General features: G+C 39.3%; 1 protein-coding gene across 1 annotated transcript; it reads left to right on the forward strand.

Annotated features, from left to right (window-relative positions):
- Positions 1-5,460: 5,460 nt before the first annotated feature.
- LOC116903138 (receptor-interacting serine/threonine-protein kinase 2-like) lies at positions 5,461-18,424 on the forward strand. Its single transcript, XM_032905497.1, has 7 exons — positions 5,461-5,568; positions 6,546-6,707; positions 9,681-9,766; positions 13,393-13,479; positions 14,632-14,725; positions 16,975-17,136; positions 17,612-18,424. Exons 1-7 carry the CDS (start codon positions 5,532-5,534, stop codon positions 17,947-17,949), a joined length of 966 nt encoding a protein of 321 aa, XP_032761388.1. The 5' UTR covers positions 5,461-5,531; the 3' UTR covers positions 17,950-18,424.
- Positions 18,425-18,850: the final 426 nt, after the last annotated feature.

Raw genomic sequence — 18,850 nt, forward strand, 5'->3', positions numbered from 1 at the left:
GCCAATCCATGAGCATGGGAGATCTTTCCATCTTCTGAGGTCTTCTTCAATTTCTTTCTTCAGTGTCTTGAAGTTCTTATTGTACAGATCTTTTACTTGCTTGGTTAAAGTCACACCGAGGTACTTTATATTATTTGGGTCTATTATGAAGGGTGTCGTTTCCTAATTTCTTTCTTGGCTTGTTTTCTTTTGTGTAGAGGAAGGCTACTGATTTATTTGAGTTAATTTTATACCCAGCCACTTTGCTGAAGTTGTTTATCAGCTTTAGTAGTTCTCTGGTGGAACTTTTTGGGATCACTTAAATATACTATCATATCATCTGCAAATAGTGATATTTTGACTTCTTCTTTTTCTGATCTGTATCCCTTGACCTCCTTTTGTTGTCTGATTGCTCTGGCTAGAACTTCAAGAACTATATTGAATAAGTAGGGAGAGAGTGGGCAGCCTTGTCTAGTCCCTGATTTTAGTGGGATTGCTTCAAGTTTCTCTCCATTTAGTTTAATGTTAGCCACTGGTTTGCTGTATATGGCTTTTACTATGTTTAGGTATGGGCCTTGAATTCCTATTCTTTCCAGGACTTTTATCATGAAGGGTGTTGAATTTTGTCAAATGCTTTTCTCAGCATCTAATGAAATGATCATGTGGTTTTGTTCTTTCAGTTTGTTTATATAATGGATCACGTTGATGGTTTTCCGATATTAAACCATCCCCCTGCATGCCTGGGATGAAGCCTACTTGATCATGGTGGATGATTGTTTTGATGTGCTCTTGGATTCGGGTTTGCCAGGATTTTGTTGAGTATGTTTGCGTCGATATTCATAAGGGAAATTGGTCTGAAGTTCTCTTTCTTTGTTGGGTCTTTGTGTGGTTTAGGTATAAGAGTAATTGTGGCTTCATAGAAGGAATTCGGTAGTGTTCCATCTGTTTCAATTTTGTGGAATACTTTGGATAATATTGGTATGAGGTCTTCTATGAAGGTTTGATAGAATTCTGCACTAAACCCGTCTGGACCTGGGCTCTTTTTGGTTGGGAGACCTTTAATGACTGCTTCTATTTCCTTAGGAGTTATGGGGTTGTTTAACTGGTTTATCTGTTCCTGATTTAACTTCGGTACCTGGTATCTGTCTAGGAAATTGTCCATTTCTGAAGATTTTCAAGTTTTGTTGAATATAGGTTTTTATAGTAAGATCTGATGATTTTTTGAATTTCCTCTGAATCTGTAGTTATGTCTCCCTTTTCATTTCTGATTTTGTTAATTTGGACGCACTCTCTGTGTCCTCTCGTTAGTCTGGCTAAGGGTTTATCTATCTTGTTGATTTTCTCAAAGAACCAACTTTTGGTTCTGTTGATTCTTTCTATGGTCCTTTTGTTTCTACTTGGTTGATTTCAGCTCTGAGTTTGATTATTTCCTGCCTTCTACTCCTCCTGGGTGTATTTGCTTCTTTTTTGTTCTAGAGCTTTTAGGTGTGCTGTCAAGCTGCTGACATATGCTCTTTCCTGTTTCTTTCTGCAGGCACTCAGCACTATAAGTTTTCCTCTTAGCACAGCTTTCATTGTGTCCCATAAGTTTGGGTATGTTGTACTTTCATTTTCATTAAATTCTATAAAGTTTTTAATTTCTTTCTTTATTTCTTTCTTGACCAGGTTATCATTGAGTAGAGCATTGTTCAATTTCCAAGTATATGTGGGCATTCTTCTTTGATTGTTATTGAAGACCAGTTTTAGGCCGTGGTGGTCCGATAGCACGCATGGGATTATTTCTATCTTTCTGTACCTGTTGAGGCCCGCTTTTTGACCAATTATATGGTCAATTTTGGAGAAAGTACCATGAAGAGCTGAGAAGAAGGTATATCCTTTTGCTTTAGGATAGAATGTTCTATAAATATCCGTTAAGTCCATTTGGCTCATGACTTCTCTTAGTCTGTCTACATCTCTGTTTAATTTCTGTTTCCATGATCTGTCCATTGATGAGAGTGGGGTGTTGAAATCTCCCACTATTATTGTGTGAGGTGCAATGTGTGTTTTGAGCTTTAGTAAGGTTTCTTTTACGTATGTAGGTGCCCTTGTATTTGGGGCATAGATATTTAGGATTGAGAGTTCATCTTGGTGGATTTTTCCTTTGATGAATATGAAGTGTCCTTCCTTATCTTTCTTGATGACTTTTAGTTGAAAATTGATTTTATTTGATATTAGAATGGCTACTCCAGCTTGCTTCTTCCGACCATTTGCTTGGAAAGTTGTTTTCCAGCCTTTCACTCTGAGGTAGTGTCTGTCTTTGTCTCTGAGGTGTGTTTCCTGTAGGCAGCACAATGCAGGGTCCTCGTTGCGTGTCCAGTTTGTTAATCTACGTCTTTTTATTGGGGAGTTGAGGCCATTGATGTTGAGAGATATTAAGGAATAGTGATTATTGCTTCCCGTTATATTCATATTTGGATGTGAGGTTATGTTTGTGTGCTTTCATTCTCTTTGTTTTGTTGCCAAGACGATTAGTTTCTTTCTTCTTCTAGGGTATAGCTTGCCTCCTTATGTTGGGCTTTACCATTTATTATCCTTTGTAGTGCTGGATTTGTAGAAAGATATTGTGTAAATTTGGTTTTGTCATGGAATATCTTGGTTTCTCCATCTATGTTAATTGAGAGTTTTGCAGGATACAGTAACCTGGGCTGGCATTTGTGTTCTCTTAGGGTCTGTATGACATCAGTCCAGGATCTTCTGGCCTTCATAGTTTCTGGCGAAAAAGTCTGGTGTGATTCTGATAGGTCTGCCTTTATATGTTACTTGACCTTTTCCCTTACTGCTTTTTAATATTCTTTCCTTATTTTGTGCGTTTGGTGTTTTGACTATTATGTGACGGGAGGTGTTTCTTTTCTGGTCCAATCTATTTGGAGTTCTGTAGGCTTTTGTATGCCTATGGGTATCTTTTTTTAGGTTAGGGAAGTTTTCTTCTATGATTTTGTTGAAGATATTTACTGGTCCTTTGAGCTGGGAGTCTTCACTCTCTTCTATACCTATTATCCTTAGGTTTGATCTTCTCATTGAGTCCTGGATTTCCTGTATGTTTTGGACCAGTAGCTTTTTTTCCGCTTTACATTATCTTTGACAGTTGAATCAATGATTTCTATGGAATCTTCTGCTCCTGAGATTCTCTCTTCCATCTCTTGTATTCTGTTGGTGAAGCTTGTATCTACAGCTCCTTGTCTCTTCTTTTGGTTTTCAATATGCAGGGTTGTTTCCATGTGTTCTTTCTTGATTGCTTCTATTTCCATTTTTAATTCCTTCAACTGTTTGATTGTGTTTTCCTGGAATTCTTTCAGGGATTTTTGTGACTCCTCTCTATGGGCTTCTACTTGTTTATTTATGATTTCCTGATATTCTTTCAGGGATTTTTGTGTCTCCTCTCTATGGGCTTCTACTTGTTTATTTATGTTTTCCTGGAATTCTTTCAGGAATTTTTTCGATTCCTCTCTGTAGGCTTCTACTTGTTTATTAATGTTTTCCTGTGTCTCTCTAAGGGAGTTCTTCACGTCTTTCTTGAAGTCCTCCAGCATCATGATCAAATATGATTTTGAAACTAGATCTTGCTTTTCTGGTGTGTTTAGACATTCCATGTTTGTTTTGGTGGGAGAATTGGGCTCCGATGATGCCATGTAGTCTTGGTTTCTGTTTCTTGGGTTCCTGCGCTTGCCTCTTGCCATCAGATTATCTCTAGTGTTACTTTGTTCTGCTATTTCTGACAGTGGCTAGACTGTCCTATAAGCCTGTGTGTCAGGAGTGCTGTAGACCTGTTTTCCTCTTTTCTTTTAGCCAGTTATGGGGACAGAGTGTTCTGCTTTCAGGCGTGTAGTTTTTCCTCTCTACAGGTCTTCAGCTGTTCCTGTGGGCCTGTGTCTTGAGTTCACCAGGCAGGTCACTTGCAGCAGAAAAGTTGGTCTTACCTGTGGTCCTGAGGCTCAAGTTCGCTCGCGGGGTGCTGCCCACGGGCTCTCTGCGGCGGCAGCAACCGGGAAGATCTGCGCCGCCCTTTCCGGGAGCTTCAGTGCACCAGGGTTCCAGATGGCCTTTGGTGTTTTCCTCTGGCATCCGAGATGTGTGTGCAGAGTGCAGTCTCTTCTGGTTTCCCAGGCTTGTCTGCCTCTCTGATGGTTTAGCTCTCCCTCCCATGGTATTTCGGTGCAGAGAACTGTTTATCCGGGTCTGTTTCCTTCAGGTTCCATGTGTCTCAGGCAGGGTCCCTGCCGCTCCTGGGCCCTCCCCACGGGAACCCAGAGGCCTTATACAGTTTCCTCTTGGGCCAGGGATGTGGGCAGGGGTGGGCAGTGTTGGTGGTCTCTTCCGCTCTGCAGCCTCAGGAGTGCCCACCTGACCAGGCGGTGAGGTCTCTCAGGATCTTGTTTCTTAATGCGGCCAGCTCTGTCTCCTTATTGGTGAGTTGAGACCATTTTCATCTACTATGCCATGAAACATTCATGAACCCCCAGAAAGACCACCAAGGAGCTGAATTCAATGTAATCGCATTGGTGTCTCTTTATTCAAGCTCGATCTTGGGCTTCCCACCAACCCTGACATAGCAGGAAGGTAGAGCCCTAAGCCTAGTTTTAGGCAAGCATTTATAGAGGCAAGAAAGGGGTATCTAGCCTGGTACACATCTGATTGGGGGGCCATTATGACCTTTAACATAATTGGCTGGTGCTGGGGGCCAAACCATAAAGTTAACTTCTGCTTTCCTCCTGATTGGTGATTGTTAGGAGAGATATAACTAACTGCTTCCTGCAGTGTGGTTGGTTGCCCTTCTGTGGCTTGGATTATGCTTTGTTCTTTACTTTCTCCCCTGTTGGTATCAGGAATTTGAGAACAAGACTGGCATCAATGTCCTTATCATTTGCTTCTTGAATTATGTTTTCATGTCAGAGCTCTATATTCCCTAAGGGGTCAAATGTAGAAATATTTGTACTTGATTTGGGTGGGATTTTTCTCTTTAATCCTCACTTTGCTCAAAGATAATGCATTGGTACCTAATCAAGTTCACATGTTCTTTTTGAACACGTAGTTCACTTGAAAATACTGCAGAATTTCTATTTTCTACTCATTTATTCCAAATATAAACTCTATTCAGCTTAACTAGGTAATGTGCAACTGAACTGTAATTGCTGAAATGCTTGCCCTGTGAAAAGGGAAAGTCAGTAGAACGGAACTGCATTAGACAGTCTTCTGTTATTGCTCTTTATGGGAAAAATAAGGACATCATATCAGAGAGTACATTTATCTGAATGTTTAGAATAAATTATCACAAGCATTTATCCTGGTAAGTAGCAGCATTAGGCCATTATTGTGGTAACTTCATATTCGTCATTAAAATTAATTATTTTTAGGAACAGTTTCAGTTACATATAAACATTCATCATCCTGACTGGGCATGGTGATTCGTTACCTTCTCATCTTCAAAAGTCATTGTTAAATAATGCTATACTGGTTTATATACAAAGTTTGCTAACAATTTATAACTTTCTAACTTAAATAGCTATGCGGTTATCATGTGGGAAGTGTTGTCCAGAAAACAGCCTTTTGAAGGTACGTATAGTATTATTCTAGGGGACATCATGTGGTTAGTACACATTTCTCAACTGTGTAAACCTCACCAGATTTTAAATATACCAGCCATTCATTTTGTGCACAAAATATACTGTACAAACACAGCAGTATATCAGTTATGCCTCTATTGCATACTATAAAGTATACTAGATTAAGGATCAGTTATGAAGAGTGTACTTGGTCTTAAAGATCAGAAAAATCTAAATTCTAGTTCTTGTTCTAGCATTAACTAACTCTGTGATTAAGCCATAAAATCTCACGTCCTCATTTTTGTCCTTTGCAAAATGAGAATTTCTTTTTTGAGACAGAGTCTCACTATGTAATTCTGACTGCCCTGGTGGAACTATGTAGACTATAGACCAAGCTAGCCTTGAACTCACAGATCTGCCTGCCTCTGCCTCCTAAGTGCTAACATTAAAGGCATGTACCATCACACCTGTCTTTATCACTATTTTCAAGGTCCTGGTAGCTATAAAACTCTGTGTGAAAATTTAATTGTTATTCCTTCTATAAATACCAACAAATATTGAAATATAACCCTTGTCGTTCCCAGATAATACTGGAGCATCTTAATTTTTTTTTGAAGTTTGTAATGTTAAACTTGTTGCATCATGAATATCCTTAACATTTCAGCAATTTAGCAGACAGCATTTATCTCTCATTCACATTAACTATTAGTTACTGTCCCTTGTTGGCTCTGCTAGGCTCTGCTGAGCTCTGCCTATTTGGCTCTTCTCACAGCAAACCAAATGACTTGTCTAAATCTAGAACTAAGGAGGAAGAGCTGTAAAATTCCTCCCATGAGAGGTGTACCAGGCTGACAGTGGCTGGGATGTAAGTTCTCTTTACATAGAAGGGTATTTTGAATTGAACTAACACTTTTAAGATATCCTCATTTTGATTTGAATTGTTTTAGTAATGTCTTTCCAGTTAATGAAATCCATTTGTTTTGACAGAGGTCACCAATCCTTTGCAGATCATGTACAGTGTGTCTCAGGGACATCGGCCTGACACCAGTGAGGAAAATTTGCCATTTGATATACCTCATCGAGGTCTCATGATCTCTCTAATACAAAGTGGATGGGCACAAAACCCAGATGAGAGACCATCCTTCTTGAGTGAGTGCACAGTTTTAATCTGGACCTTTGAATTATAGAAAGTATAAGTATACATAAATAAAGAATTCCTTGAAAATGTATGCCTATCTTGAAACTGTTCTATCAATTAATTGGCTCTTGTTGCTACATTTATATATATAATTGCTCCTAGAAAAGATTTGAGAATTCCTAACAGAAAAGTGAAGATGTTTGGTAGTAGTATCCTTCTGTTCCTTTAGTGAATACTGGCCTTGTGCTCCCTCCTCACTGGGATGAGCAGAGGGAGCAAAAGCTAAGTATGATATCTCCTCAGTTTAACCTTCTTCCAGAGAAAGCATGGAGGGAATGAGTAAATAACGAAAACCCAGCTTGTGAAGTCAGTACTAAAGCGAGCGTCCTGAGAGGCATCCACGAGAAGAAAGCCAAAGGGTTTTTAGGAGCTTGTATTTGAGTTCTTGTTGGAAGCTTGAAACAGAGCCAGTCATTCTTGGACTAAGTAATTCCAGCAAAGAAAACATCCAAAGTAAGGATTCTGAGATGAGAGGAAGAAAATGTTTTGTGATTTTGAGGAAGAAAGAGGAAGCCCATGAATGTAGAGTATAGTGAACAAAGAAGATGATGAAGGTGACTTAGAGAGTAAGGGAGGGGCTGCCAGCCCCTCGCCATTCAACTCCACTGTAGTGGAAAGCCATTCGCTCCTGTCTCCTCCGGAAGCAGTGTGATCTAATTTAAGTTTAGGTCAGAATCCCTCTTGACTGCTGCATGGGGAAGTGACTGTGTGAGAAGAGAGAAGACAGTGAGGAGGCTCCCTCAGTGTTTGTCCAATTAAAGTGACAATTCTAGACACAGAAAAGTTATTCAAAGTTAAGGCATATTTCAAAGGGAGAGGAAGATCAGACCTCTAAATATAAACAGGAGGAAATCTTAAGACCTTGGTTAGGCAGAGTTCTTAGATTTGAATCCATAGGACCTAAAAAAAAGTCAATAAACTTGGGAGATTGAACTTTTAAAAATTACACCTTGTATTAAATCAAGTACCAGCGGGAGAGCTGGCTTACAGGAGAAAATGCTTTCTATAGAAGCTGAGGCCAGGAGCTTGGATTCACAGCACCCATATAAATGCTCTCCTGATATCCTGCAGCCTGCCTATAATACCAGCTCTTGGGAGGTGGAGGTTGGGGCCTCAGAACAAACCGACTAGATAGACTAGCCTAGCTAGCTAGACTAGAGAAGTAGCCAGACTGGTGAGCTCTGGCTTCAAATGAGGGACCTGCCATGGCCTCAGTATAGAAAGTGGAGAGCAGTCCTTTGCAGATGCACATACATGCAAACATGCACACTATGTTCCCATCTCACACACACACACACACACACACACACACACACACACAAAAGTAAATGACTAAGACATGAAAAGACAAGCTACAGATGTTTGGAATATATTTTCATATCATATATCTATTGAAAGGACTTGTGTCTAGAAATAAAAAAGCGTTGTGGCTCATCCAATAACAAGACAAATAGTACAGTTTTAAAACTGTAGATTGGGATTTCACCAAAGAAAATACACAGTTGACTAAATTAAAAGGCATATAAACGGGCAGTTCACATCACTAGAAAATACAGACGGAGAGAAACTAATCCAAGCCCGTATTAGACCTCTGAAGCATTTCTTAGAAATTGTATAGAGGAACAAGGAAATAGGTTGCAAAGAAAGACTGTAGTCTCTGTCTAAGAAGGAGTGCTCTAAGGAGGGAGAGGTCCGTCATGTCTACTCTGACTGTAGGCCATGTAATCAAGCTCTTAGCTGAGTGTGGTGGTGAGAAACTGAGGTAGGAGAATATATTAGACTCGGGAGTTTGAGGGTAACCTGTATGTGCACATATGCATGTATGAGTGTGTGCATGTGTGTGTGCGTGTGTGTGTGTCTGTGTCTGTGTGTGTGTGTCTGTGTGTGTGTGTGTGCGCGCGTGCGCTCGCGTGTGCACAAGCATATTCTGTCAGTGTCCAGACTTGGTTCTTTCCTTTCAGCATGGTGCTGGAATCAAGCTAAGGCAGTCAGTCTTCACAGCAAGCACCCACTGCGCTATCATCCTGGCCCACCCTGGCAGAATGCTTCATTCATGCTAGATAAAAGCCCTTCAGCAGATAATTCAACTTGAAATATGTTCTCCTATTCTGTGGCTTTGATTCTCATTTTTTTTAAGGATATGTTCTCTCTAGAGCCCGGTTCTCAACCTTCCTAATGCTGAGACCCTTTAAATAAGTTCCTCACGTTGTGGTGACCCAAACCATAAAATTATTTTTGTTGCTACTTCATAGCTGTAATTTTGCTATTGTTATAAATCGTAATGTAAATATCAGATATGCAGGATATCGGACATATAGGATATCCAATGTGCAACCCCTGTGAAAGGGTCATTCAACCCCCAAGAGGGTCACAACCCACAGGTTGAAAAGCACTCCTCTAGACTATAATTTTTCAAATTGTTTTTGGAAGTCTGGTTGTTGGGTTTCTGTAAATCTTAACTTTGACCTCACATCTAAGGATTTTTCTCTAACTCCCCTAACTCGAGGCTTTGAATATTTGCTCCTGTTTATATTTAAGTAAATGATCTACTGTGACTTAATGTTTATGTATGGTATGCAATAAGGGTATAAATGACCTGTTTTAATATGGGTATTCAGATGGCTTAGTAAAGTTTACTTTAAAGACTGCCCTTGCCCTGTGGAATTTAAGGCCTCTGTGGAGAATCAGCTTTCCAGAATTGTGACAGTTCAATTGAAGGCTGCTAACTGGGTTCTGCTGGTCCTCATGCCTGTTTATGCCAGCAGTAAAATTCCTTAAAGTAATTGGATGTCATCGTTTTATTGAAAGATTGATGTGGAGCCTTATAAGATAAATGTTAACATTTCCTTTTAATTATTAGAAGTGATCTGAACTTAAAATTGTTGGGTTTTTGTTTTTTTGGTTTTGTTCTTTTCCTTATTTAGAATGCTTAATAGAACTTGAACCAGTTCTGAGAACATTTGAAGACATAACTTTTCTTGAAGCTGTTATTCAGCTAAAAAAATCAAAGGTAAATCTCCCTTTGAAACTTTGTAACTTAGAACTTTACAAAACTGTATGTCACCCATGAAGTTTTAAATTAGTTTCCCAGAAACAGGCTAGAATTGGGGGTTGGAGTTGGGAGAATTTACAAGGGTCATAATTGTCACCAATGGGCATTTCCATTCCTCTCAAATGGGCCACCTTCAGATTTAACAGTTTCAGAGTCTGCAGCATATCAGATGTGAACTTAGGATCTCTCCTAAGGGTCCTGTGCACAGCAAACGCCCTGTGTCACTCACAGCCGCGCATATGACAAGTGTTGTCTGTGTTTCCTTCTGTAAGTGCTAATACCTGCAGACTTAGTTCTAGATCTTCTTTCAAGTACTTGGGATTTTTTTTTGGGGGGGGGGGTTGTTTTGTTATGGTTGGTTGGGTTTTTTGTTTTGTTTTGTTTTGAGATTTATCACCAAGTAAAACAGTCACATTTATGTTACATTTGATCCCCCAAAGTGTACTTTTATTCCTCGGCTTTTATTTTGTTTTCTCACTCAAATACTTCACACTGCATAAACCAAACTGTCAGAAAAGTTAATGTAAACTACCTGGGACAGTTGTCTGATCAGTGTAGCTCTTGTGGATCAGAACAACTGAGGATTTATAAAGCATTTGTAGCTCCTTTAAGCAAAGTGAGCGTAGGCTAGCACTTGCTGGGTTTCATTCAGTTGCACTGTGTATATGATAATCAGATTGCCAACTAGCCCAACTCTTGACTGATTAACAAGCATGATCTACTGTTTCTTTATTGACTGTGACAGTTTGCTTTCCCCTCCGATTTTGCTGGACCTACTAGCATGACCTTTCATTTAAAGATTAGTTTGTAAAAGAAACAGCCACCCATAATCAAATTAAAGACTTACCATAGTAATATTAATATCCAAGTTTTCAATTTGACTCCATCGATGAACATGTACTTTTTTTTTTTTTGCAAATACCGTGGCGAGTATCCAAGTTTTAGAGGAACTAAATATGAACTCTGAATTCTTTTTCTAACTTCTCCAACTCACCAATTTCTGAGTAGGGTTCAGACTTCTCCAGAGATACCAATGTCCGTTGTTAAGAATTTCCTTTTGTCTTTTCTTTTCTTCTCCTATTTTCTCCTTACAAATTTCTCTTTTTCTCATCTTTTTCTAAGCGAAACTAGATGAGTAGGGACCTGGTGGTACCGTCCTGTAATCCCATCTACTTGGGTAGGCTAAGAGGAGGATTGCAGACTCAAGGTGTGCCTGGGCTACAGTGTGAGCTCAAGGCCAGCATGGGTAAGTTAGCTAGACCTGTCTCAAAATTAAAAATAAAAAGAGGAAGGGAACCTAGGGGTAGAGTTCAGTGGCAGAGCATTAAACAAAAAAGAAACAGACAAAGAAGGGAAACACAGAGGCCTGCTGTCTTGGCTGTGACGGGAAAGAGAACTGTCCTACCCCTTGTCTGTCTTCAAACAGTTCAAGCACTCACATACATAAGGCTTGATGTTTAAAAGTTGTATCTTCTTAAGTAAAGTATATGTTTTCAGATAATTTAGTAATCACATGGTGGATTTATCATTGTTTTCATGTCACAGTGTTATTTTACATAAAGTTACAGTTGGGGGGGTTGAAATCCTAGCTTGTTTAGATGGGATTATTGCACTATAGAAACGTTAGTCACACAACAGTCCAGACAGCGGGATAGGGAGTTAAAGGCCAAGCATGGTGGTGCTTCTCGTCCCAGCTGCTCTACAGAATTGAATTTGAAGCCAGGCCAGCCTGACAAACATAAACAGTATAATGAGACTCTATCCTACACAAATACACATTTAGAATGGCTTGTTTTACTTGGATTTTTTATATTTTAAATTCTTTTAAAATTCTAGTTCTTACTATTTGGGTTTGTCCAAGTTACATGTTTCCTATATCTTAAAAAAAAAAAAAAAAAAAAAAAGTAAACCAAAAAATTTTTCTTTAATACTTTCTTATATTTTTTCTTTGGGAATAATTCACTAGTCTATGAACAATATGAATTATCTTATCTTATTAGTTTTTTTTTTAAAAAAGGATATTACTAATAAAGAACTGTATTAGAAATGTTTCAGTAAAAGTCAGGAAAACTTTACATAGCAGACATAGCCAAAAGCTAATTTGAAGATGCATATAGAATTTTACATGTGGTGTGGTGGTGCATGTCCTTAACCCCAGAGTCAGATGGCAAGGGCAAGTGGATCTCTGTACGTTCAGTAGGAAGATCCAGCTCCTCCGGGGTCACATAGTCCCGACCCGCACAGAGACGCTTGCTGAACGACAGCTACTGAATAATAAACTAGATCACTGTGTATGCAGGCGGCTATGCGTCTTTTCCTCCCTCTGCAGCAGGAAGTTGTAGTGGGACGTGGAGAGCTTGGTGCAGAACCCCATGTAGAGAGGGAAAAGTAAACTTAGCTATGTGTGGTATTTTTCACCTGTAATCACAGGATTCCAGAAGCAGAGGCAGGTGGATTGCTGTGAGTTTTGAGGCCAGCATGGTCTAGGTAGTAAAATCCAGGCCAGCCTGACCCTAACTACAGAGTGAGATTCTGTGTGAAATGGAGTTGAGGCAGGGAGTAGACTTCCAGATTTGTTTGTAAATGACTTAGTAGTGATAACAGCTTGTCTAAGACTAGATTATGGAGTCAAATTTAAATCACTTAAGTATAAAACTACTGCATTTAAGGAAGCAAATCACCTATATAGCACCTACCTTCCATTGAATACCTGCAAGTAATCTTAGTGCCCTTTTGCATGTATCACTTCTAATTCTCCTTATAGTAACCCTACTAAATGAGTGTCCTTATCTTTAACATATAAATAGGAAAATTAATGTTAAGTTGCATCCCCTGGCCCTTGCACATGCAAGCAACCCTAATTAAACTCAGTACAAATGATAGATAGATAGATAGATAGATAGATAGATAGATAGATAGATAGATAGATAGATAGATGATAGATGTTATATATAGATATTTTTTAACTTTTTAATAAAAGTAGGACAGAGGACAAGATGAGAAGTAGAGTTTCAAAGGGTGTAGGAGGAACATAAGAAGAAAATGGAGTGATGACTGTGACCAATATACATAATAGATATATAAGGGTCAGTTAGTGACACATCATGGGCTCTAGACTTGACCATGACATAAACATGAGTGCACACACACACATGTATGAGTGCACATACACACACCATACCATGGTAAGACACTACCACCTTTACATCGACCCAACCTTGGTTTCTTTTAAGTACAGTAAAAATAGTAATAGAATTTAGAGTATAGTCTATGAAATACAGTTTTGGATAGTAACAATCATGGATAGATAGAGCACACAGCAAAATTGAATACCTGGCTGGAACCAAATTCTTTATTATCTCAATCTTTAAATAGTCCTGTTTGTAATTATTAAAGATGAAGCCGTAACATCTTAAAATAATATTTATTAGATCAAATAATGAATATGTGCAGGATGCAAAGTCTGTTCTCTAGGCATTTCTTATTCTGTACTGTCTCTAATTAAGTTATATATTCCCAAATGATGTAGATTTTGTTTCCACTGATTTTTCTGTAAACACAAAACATGTGTATGTTTGTTCCAGATACAGAGTGCATCGAGTACAATTTACTTATGTGATAAGAAAATGGATTTATCGCTGAACATACCTGCAAGCCATCCTCCACAGGAGGTACAAATATACCTGCTATACTAAACTTGAATATGAGAGGAATATTAAAACTCTTTTAGTCAAACTCTTTTATATAGATGGAAAACTAAAGTCCAGGAAGCATTAGCTAAGTAGTCATGACAGTCTCTAAGCTGAAATCTCACTCTTTGGATGATGCTCTAGGGCAGTGTATGGGTAAGTCATCAGTGATAATTTCACCACCGTTTTATACCACCCTTCTACCTCTTACAATAAATATTAAGTTTCTGCTGCTTTCCAAGAGCTATTTAATTGGTCATTTTTATGAATCATTTAAAGATTATATATCTATTTTACAGGTTCATAAGAGTAACAGTAGATTCAAAAGAGCACTAAAGCATACCACATAGTTGGGTTTTTTTTTACACTCGTGTATACTGCATGAGTACATGTGGATGTTTGTGTGTGTGTTAAAGTCTAACTTGCAGAAATCCATTCCCTCCTTTACTGTGTGGTTCTCAAGGATCAAATTCAGGTTATCCACTTGGCTACCCACCGAAACACCACACTGACCCACAGTACATAACTTCAAAATCACTTTTATATAAAGCATCTGGTTTGATCAATGAGTAATATGCTAACTTTTGATGAAGCATTAAAGCCAGAGTTTCAGTGAATTTTCGCAGGGCAGTAAGCAATCGGTGACAGAGCTAAGAGGGGAAATCTCCATAGTTTCTCCAAGCATTTCTCTGTGCCTTCAGGTTGAAGGAGCTGAGAATAAGCCTTTGCTCTAAATCAGTAGGTAACCACGTTTCTCGCTCATCATTATAGCCCCTGAACAGGTCCTCTGAATCTGATGGTTTATAGTTATTTCCAGTATTGCCCCATCCCTTCCATTTGAGTTGATAAAGAAATTAAATTTAGAGATTAAGGATATAGCTCACCTGGCAAGTCTGGGGCCCTAGGTTCAATCCCTAGTAGAGAAGAGGGTGAAAAAGAAATTATATTCATTTGTGATGGTTTTATACCTTATTTCTTTGGCTCTGTAAACTATAATTTATAGTAGCTCCGGTTTTCAATTTTTGATAAGCAAGAATCTGGAAACTATAGCTATGTAATTTTAAAGATGATACCTTTCTACAAACCTTTACATATATGACTCCCCTCAACCTGTTGACCTCCGGTTTACTTTAGGAATCGTGTGGATCCTCTCTGCTCTCTAGAAACGCTGGTTCTCCTGGAACCTCCAGGTCTCTGTCAGCTCCTCAAGACAAAGGTTTTTTCCCTGGTATGTCCATTTTTCAGTCAGCATGCTTACATAAACTTTGTACCTTCTTTCAAATTATACCCTTGGCAGACAGATGTTGTGCATGGAACACATTTCTCATTTGCATTCATGCTCCATTTTTTTTTTAAGGGACAAGTTGCATATGTAAAGGTAGGAGTGGCATGATGAACAAATATGTTTATGTTAAAGGCATTCTGGGATCATGATGGAAAGGGTGTTTTTCTTAATTTCATAAGAAAAAAGAGAAGTGTTTCAAAGTTACCATAGTAACTATATTTTAAGAGGGATATAAATATATAGATATATAGATATAACTACAGGAAACAAGACACATTCTTAAGGAAGTATTTTTAATAGCTGTGTGAGGGAGCTAGTCTTAGGCCTTGTTTATAGATTACGAACTCTCTCTGGATCACATAGCACGTAGCTAGCAGATCCAAGATGAGTAAAGCCAGGCTCTTTGACGAATACTTTTATGTCACTCTACTGTATTATTCCATCATGAAGACCTTATTTCTGGCTAAAGACTGACCTCAACTTACGACAGATAGGCTTTCCGTAAAAAGAACAATATGGAGTCCAGAAGCAAGGAACAGTCACCGTGTGTAATTTAGTTTGTCTTATACATAGAGTGAAAAAGAAGAGATAAAAGATGAAGGAGGATTACAGTGGTATCAGCAAGAATTCCTAGAGCCTGGAGAGATGGCTCAGGGGTAAAGAGTGCTTACTGCTTTTCCAGAGCACTCAGGCTCAATTCCCACCACCCACACAACATCTCAGAACTGTCACAGCTCCAGTTCCAAAGGATCTGCCACCCTATTCTGGCCTCCATAGACATAAGCATTCACAGTGCATGGACATAAATGCAGAACAAAACACTTACACATACATATATATTTTTTTTAATTTTAAAAAATTAATTAAAATAGAAAAGAATTCCTAAGTGACTGTCAAAGAAGGGTATCAGATATAAATTTTTGCTTTAGGAAGGCTCATCCTGGTTGAAATTTGAAAACAAAAAATTGTTTGGGAGTTGAGGGTAGGTGTGGCTAGGGCATCACAGAGAGAGCCACACATGCCACGGTGCACATGTAGAGGTCAGAAGTCATCTTTCGAGAGTCTCTTACCCCTTTCCACTGAGCCACCATGAATGCTCTGCAGAAGCCACGTGAAGGGAACAGGAGACTTGGAATAAGGACAGTTAAAAGGGATAACAGGGAAGGCAGTGAGAGAGATTAGGGCGACCCCTGATACCTTATGACTGCTCACCTGAGCTGAGGGAGAAGGCCAAGAAGCTAAATACTGCATCGTTAAACTGTGAAAACACACAGCTCTTACAACTAACAACTGGGGGTAGGGGTTGGAATTTAGCTCAGTGGTAGAGCACTTGGTAGGCAAGCGCGAGGCCCTGGGTTCTGTCCTCAGCTCCAGGAAAAAAAAAAAAGAACTAACAACTGAAATGGGGTTCAGAGTTAAGACGGATGATGATTATGATTTACATTTTTTATATTGTTTGTTTTGTTTAGTGCCTATTGGGGAGACGTGCAGTGAGCCTCTGAGAATGTTGAATGTGTTCAGTGATGACAGAAAGATAATTGCATAAACAGGATAAACAGTTGGAACCCTGAAATTGTTTTCTAGAGGGGAAAGCGGAAAAACACATATCAAATATAGACTTATAACACTTAAAAGTCCGGGTATCTGACAGACATACATAAGACACATGTAAAGTGGCAAGGGGGAGTTCACAGGGAAGAAGGATGAGATTGTGAGAAGATCGGAAACTTTCTGATTTATAGTAAACATAAAGTACTAACAGTAGTTAAAAAACAAAAACTAGTCAGTATGAAGGTTTATTCCTCTCTAAAAAGTGTTTGCAGGGCCGGCTAGATGATTCTATAGATAAAGGCACTTCTTAACAAGCCGGCAACCTGAATTTGATCATCTAAATTCACATAGTAGAAAGAGAGCTGACTCCTACATGTTGGCCTCTGACTCACTCTCTCTCTCTCTCTCTCTCTCTCTCTCTCTCTCTCTCTCTCTCTCTCTCTCTCTCTCTCGCTCTCTCTCTCTCTCTCACACACACACACACACACACACGCAAATATTCCAGGTATTTTCAGAATTGGATTTCTGAAGTAGCTTCAGTGACACTGCAAAACCAAAGCCGTTAGAGCCTACCTTCTATGTAACCCAGCCGTTGGTATTTTATCTAATGAAAGCTCTTCCTGTGATGAACTGTTCTGTAGGAGGACCTCAAGACTGCTCTTCGTCGAAGGCGCACCACTGTCCTGGAAACCACAGCTGGGATGGTATCATTTCTGTGTCACAAGAGGCAGCCTTCTGTGATCGCAGAGCCAGCTCGTGCTCCTTGACTGTGATAAGGCCACTGTTGGTTGAGAAAAGTTCAGGTGAGTGTGTGCTGTGAGTTACACTGCAAACGCTGGTGTTTTCCTTACAAGTACCCGATGCGTAGATTCACTGTATAGTAAGTTTTCTTAGTTTTCATCCCATGCCTCATTTAATATTTGTTTAAGTAGGAAAGCATTTCCAAACTGAGTGCTGACCACATGCATTCTAGGAATCTCTAACCTAGAAGGAAATATAAGAGGAAGCCTTACTTTCACTGTTAGATAGGCAGGTACCCTTATATTTGAAACAAAACAAAAATTAAAGTCATTGTGCTCTACTACGACATAACATGTAAAAATATAATATTCTTTCTGGAAGGGGAATGGGGAGCTACAACTGAAGTCTCTGGTAGTTCCTGGATAATGGAAGAATGTTCAAAAAATACTCTTCACAGCTTACTCACTCACGCAGAATCATGCTCGTTGCCTGTGTCTGTCCTCAGCCCTGTAATTCTCATGCGCTGCTTTCTTGCAGAGCGCCCACAACCCGGGATAGCACAACAGTGGATCCAGAGTAAGAGGGAAGCCATTGTGAGCCAGATGACTGAAGCCTGCCTGAACCAATCACTGGACGCCCTTCTGTCTCGGGACCTGATCATGAAGGAGGACTATGAACTCATTAGCACCAAACCTACAAGGACTGCAAAAGTCAGACAGCTGCTAGATACCTCTGACATCCAAGGAGAAGAGTTTGCCAGAGTTATAGTACAGAAGTTGAAAGACAACAAGCAGATGGGGCTTCAGCCTTACCCAGAAGTACTTTTGGTTTCCAGAACACCATCTTCAAACGTCCTTCAAAATAAAACCTTATAAGGGGGCCTTCTTTGAGGGGAAAGTCGGTTTACAAATGATTATTTATATTTCTGTTACCTGTATAATATTTGTATAAAAACATGAGAGTATTAGATGCTTCACTGAAGGTTTTTGGAAGAGTCTCTTCCCATGACATTGCAGTATTTTTTTTTAAATTAATATAAGTAAAAAGTTTGCATTATGCTGTGTAGTTCAGTTTTTATGTCAGCTTCACTACTTGAACTTTTTTTATGTGATAATCACATTTTTCTTGTATGTAATGGGCCTTTGTTTCTGATGGAAGACATTTTCACACTCACCTGACCTGTGGATTCCTCATTATTCCTCTAAAGTGCGGTTTGACATTACACAGCAGTGATATGGTATTGCCCCTCTGCAACCCCAAGTTCAGATCTCCAGAGAGTTACTCATTTTTAAATTTGATTTACAAATTCTCTAGAAGGTGGTTTCAAGGAATACAGAGTGTATAAAGAAGGGGAAAAAAAAAGAGAGAGAATCTTTTACTAACACTGGCCGACCGTGTACCTCTGCTTGACCTTTGCCTCCTGTCTTTCTCCAGAGCTAGCAGCCCATTGTGTATCCTGCTGCAGCCTGCTTCCGGCTCCTATTTTAAGAATATGCTGGTTGGGTAGAGGCCGGCCTTTGCTTAGCTATTTCCTTTGTAACACACCATGGTTTTTGAACTGAAGGGTACATCCGGTGTCTCCCCAGCTCACCTAACTAACTCCGTTCAATTACTGCACACCGGCCATGCCTCTCTGTGTTTGCTTTTCCAAGCGTGTTCTCAACAACTTCACGACAAACAATAAAAAGACAACACAGTGTGCGTTCCTTTTATCTTTTGATTCTTAGCTTATGTCAGTAAAGGGAACCTTTTTTCTGAAAACTGTTGACCAAAGTT

This window comes from Rattus rattus, chromosome 1 (genome assembly GCF_011064425.1).
Source record: "Rattus rattus isolate New Zealand chromosome 1, Rrattus_CSIRO_v1, whole genome shotgun sequence".
NCBI classification, from domain to species: domain Eukaryota; kingdom Metazoa; phylum Chordata; class Mammalia; order Rodentia; family Muridae; genus Rattus; species Rattus rattus.

Bases quoted from the DNA above. Each gene is read 5' to 3' on its own strand.
- LOC116903138 (XM_032905497.1), top strand. From the start codon at position 5,532: ATGTGGGAAGTGTTGTCCAGAAAACAGCCTTTTGAAG. The intron at 9,767-13,392 runs GTAAATCTCCCT...TGTTTGTTCCAG, and splicing joins TTCAGCTAAAAAAATCAAAG to ATACAGAGTGCATCGAGTAC. The intron at 17,137-17,611 runs GTGAGTGTGTGC...GCTTTCTTGCAG, and splicing joins GTTGGTTGAGAAAAGTTCAG to AGCGCCCACAACCCGGGATA.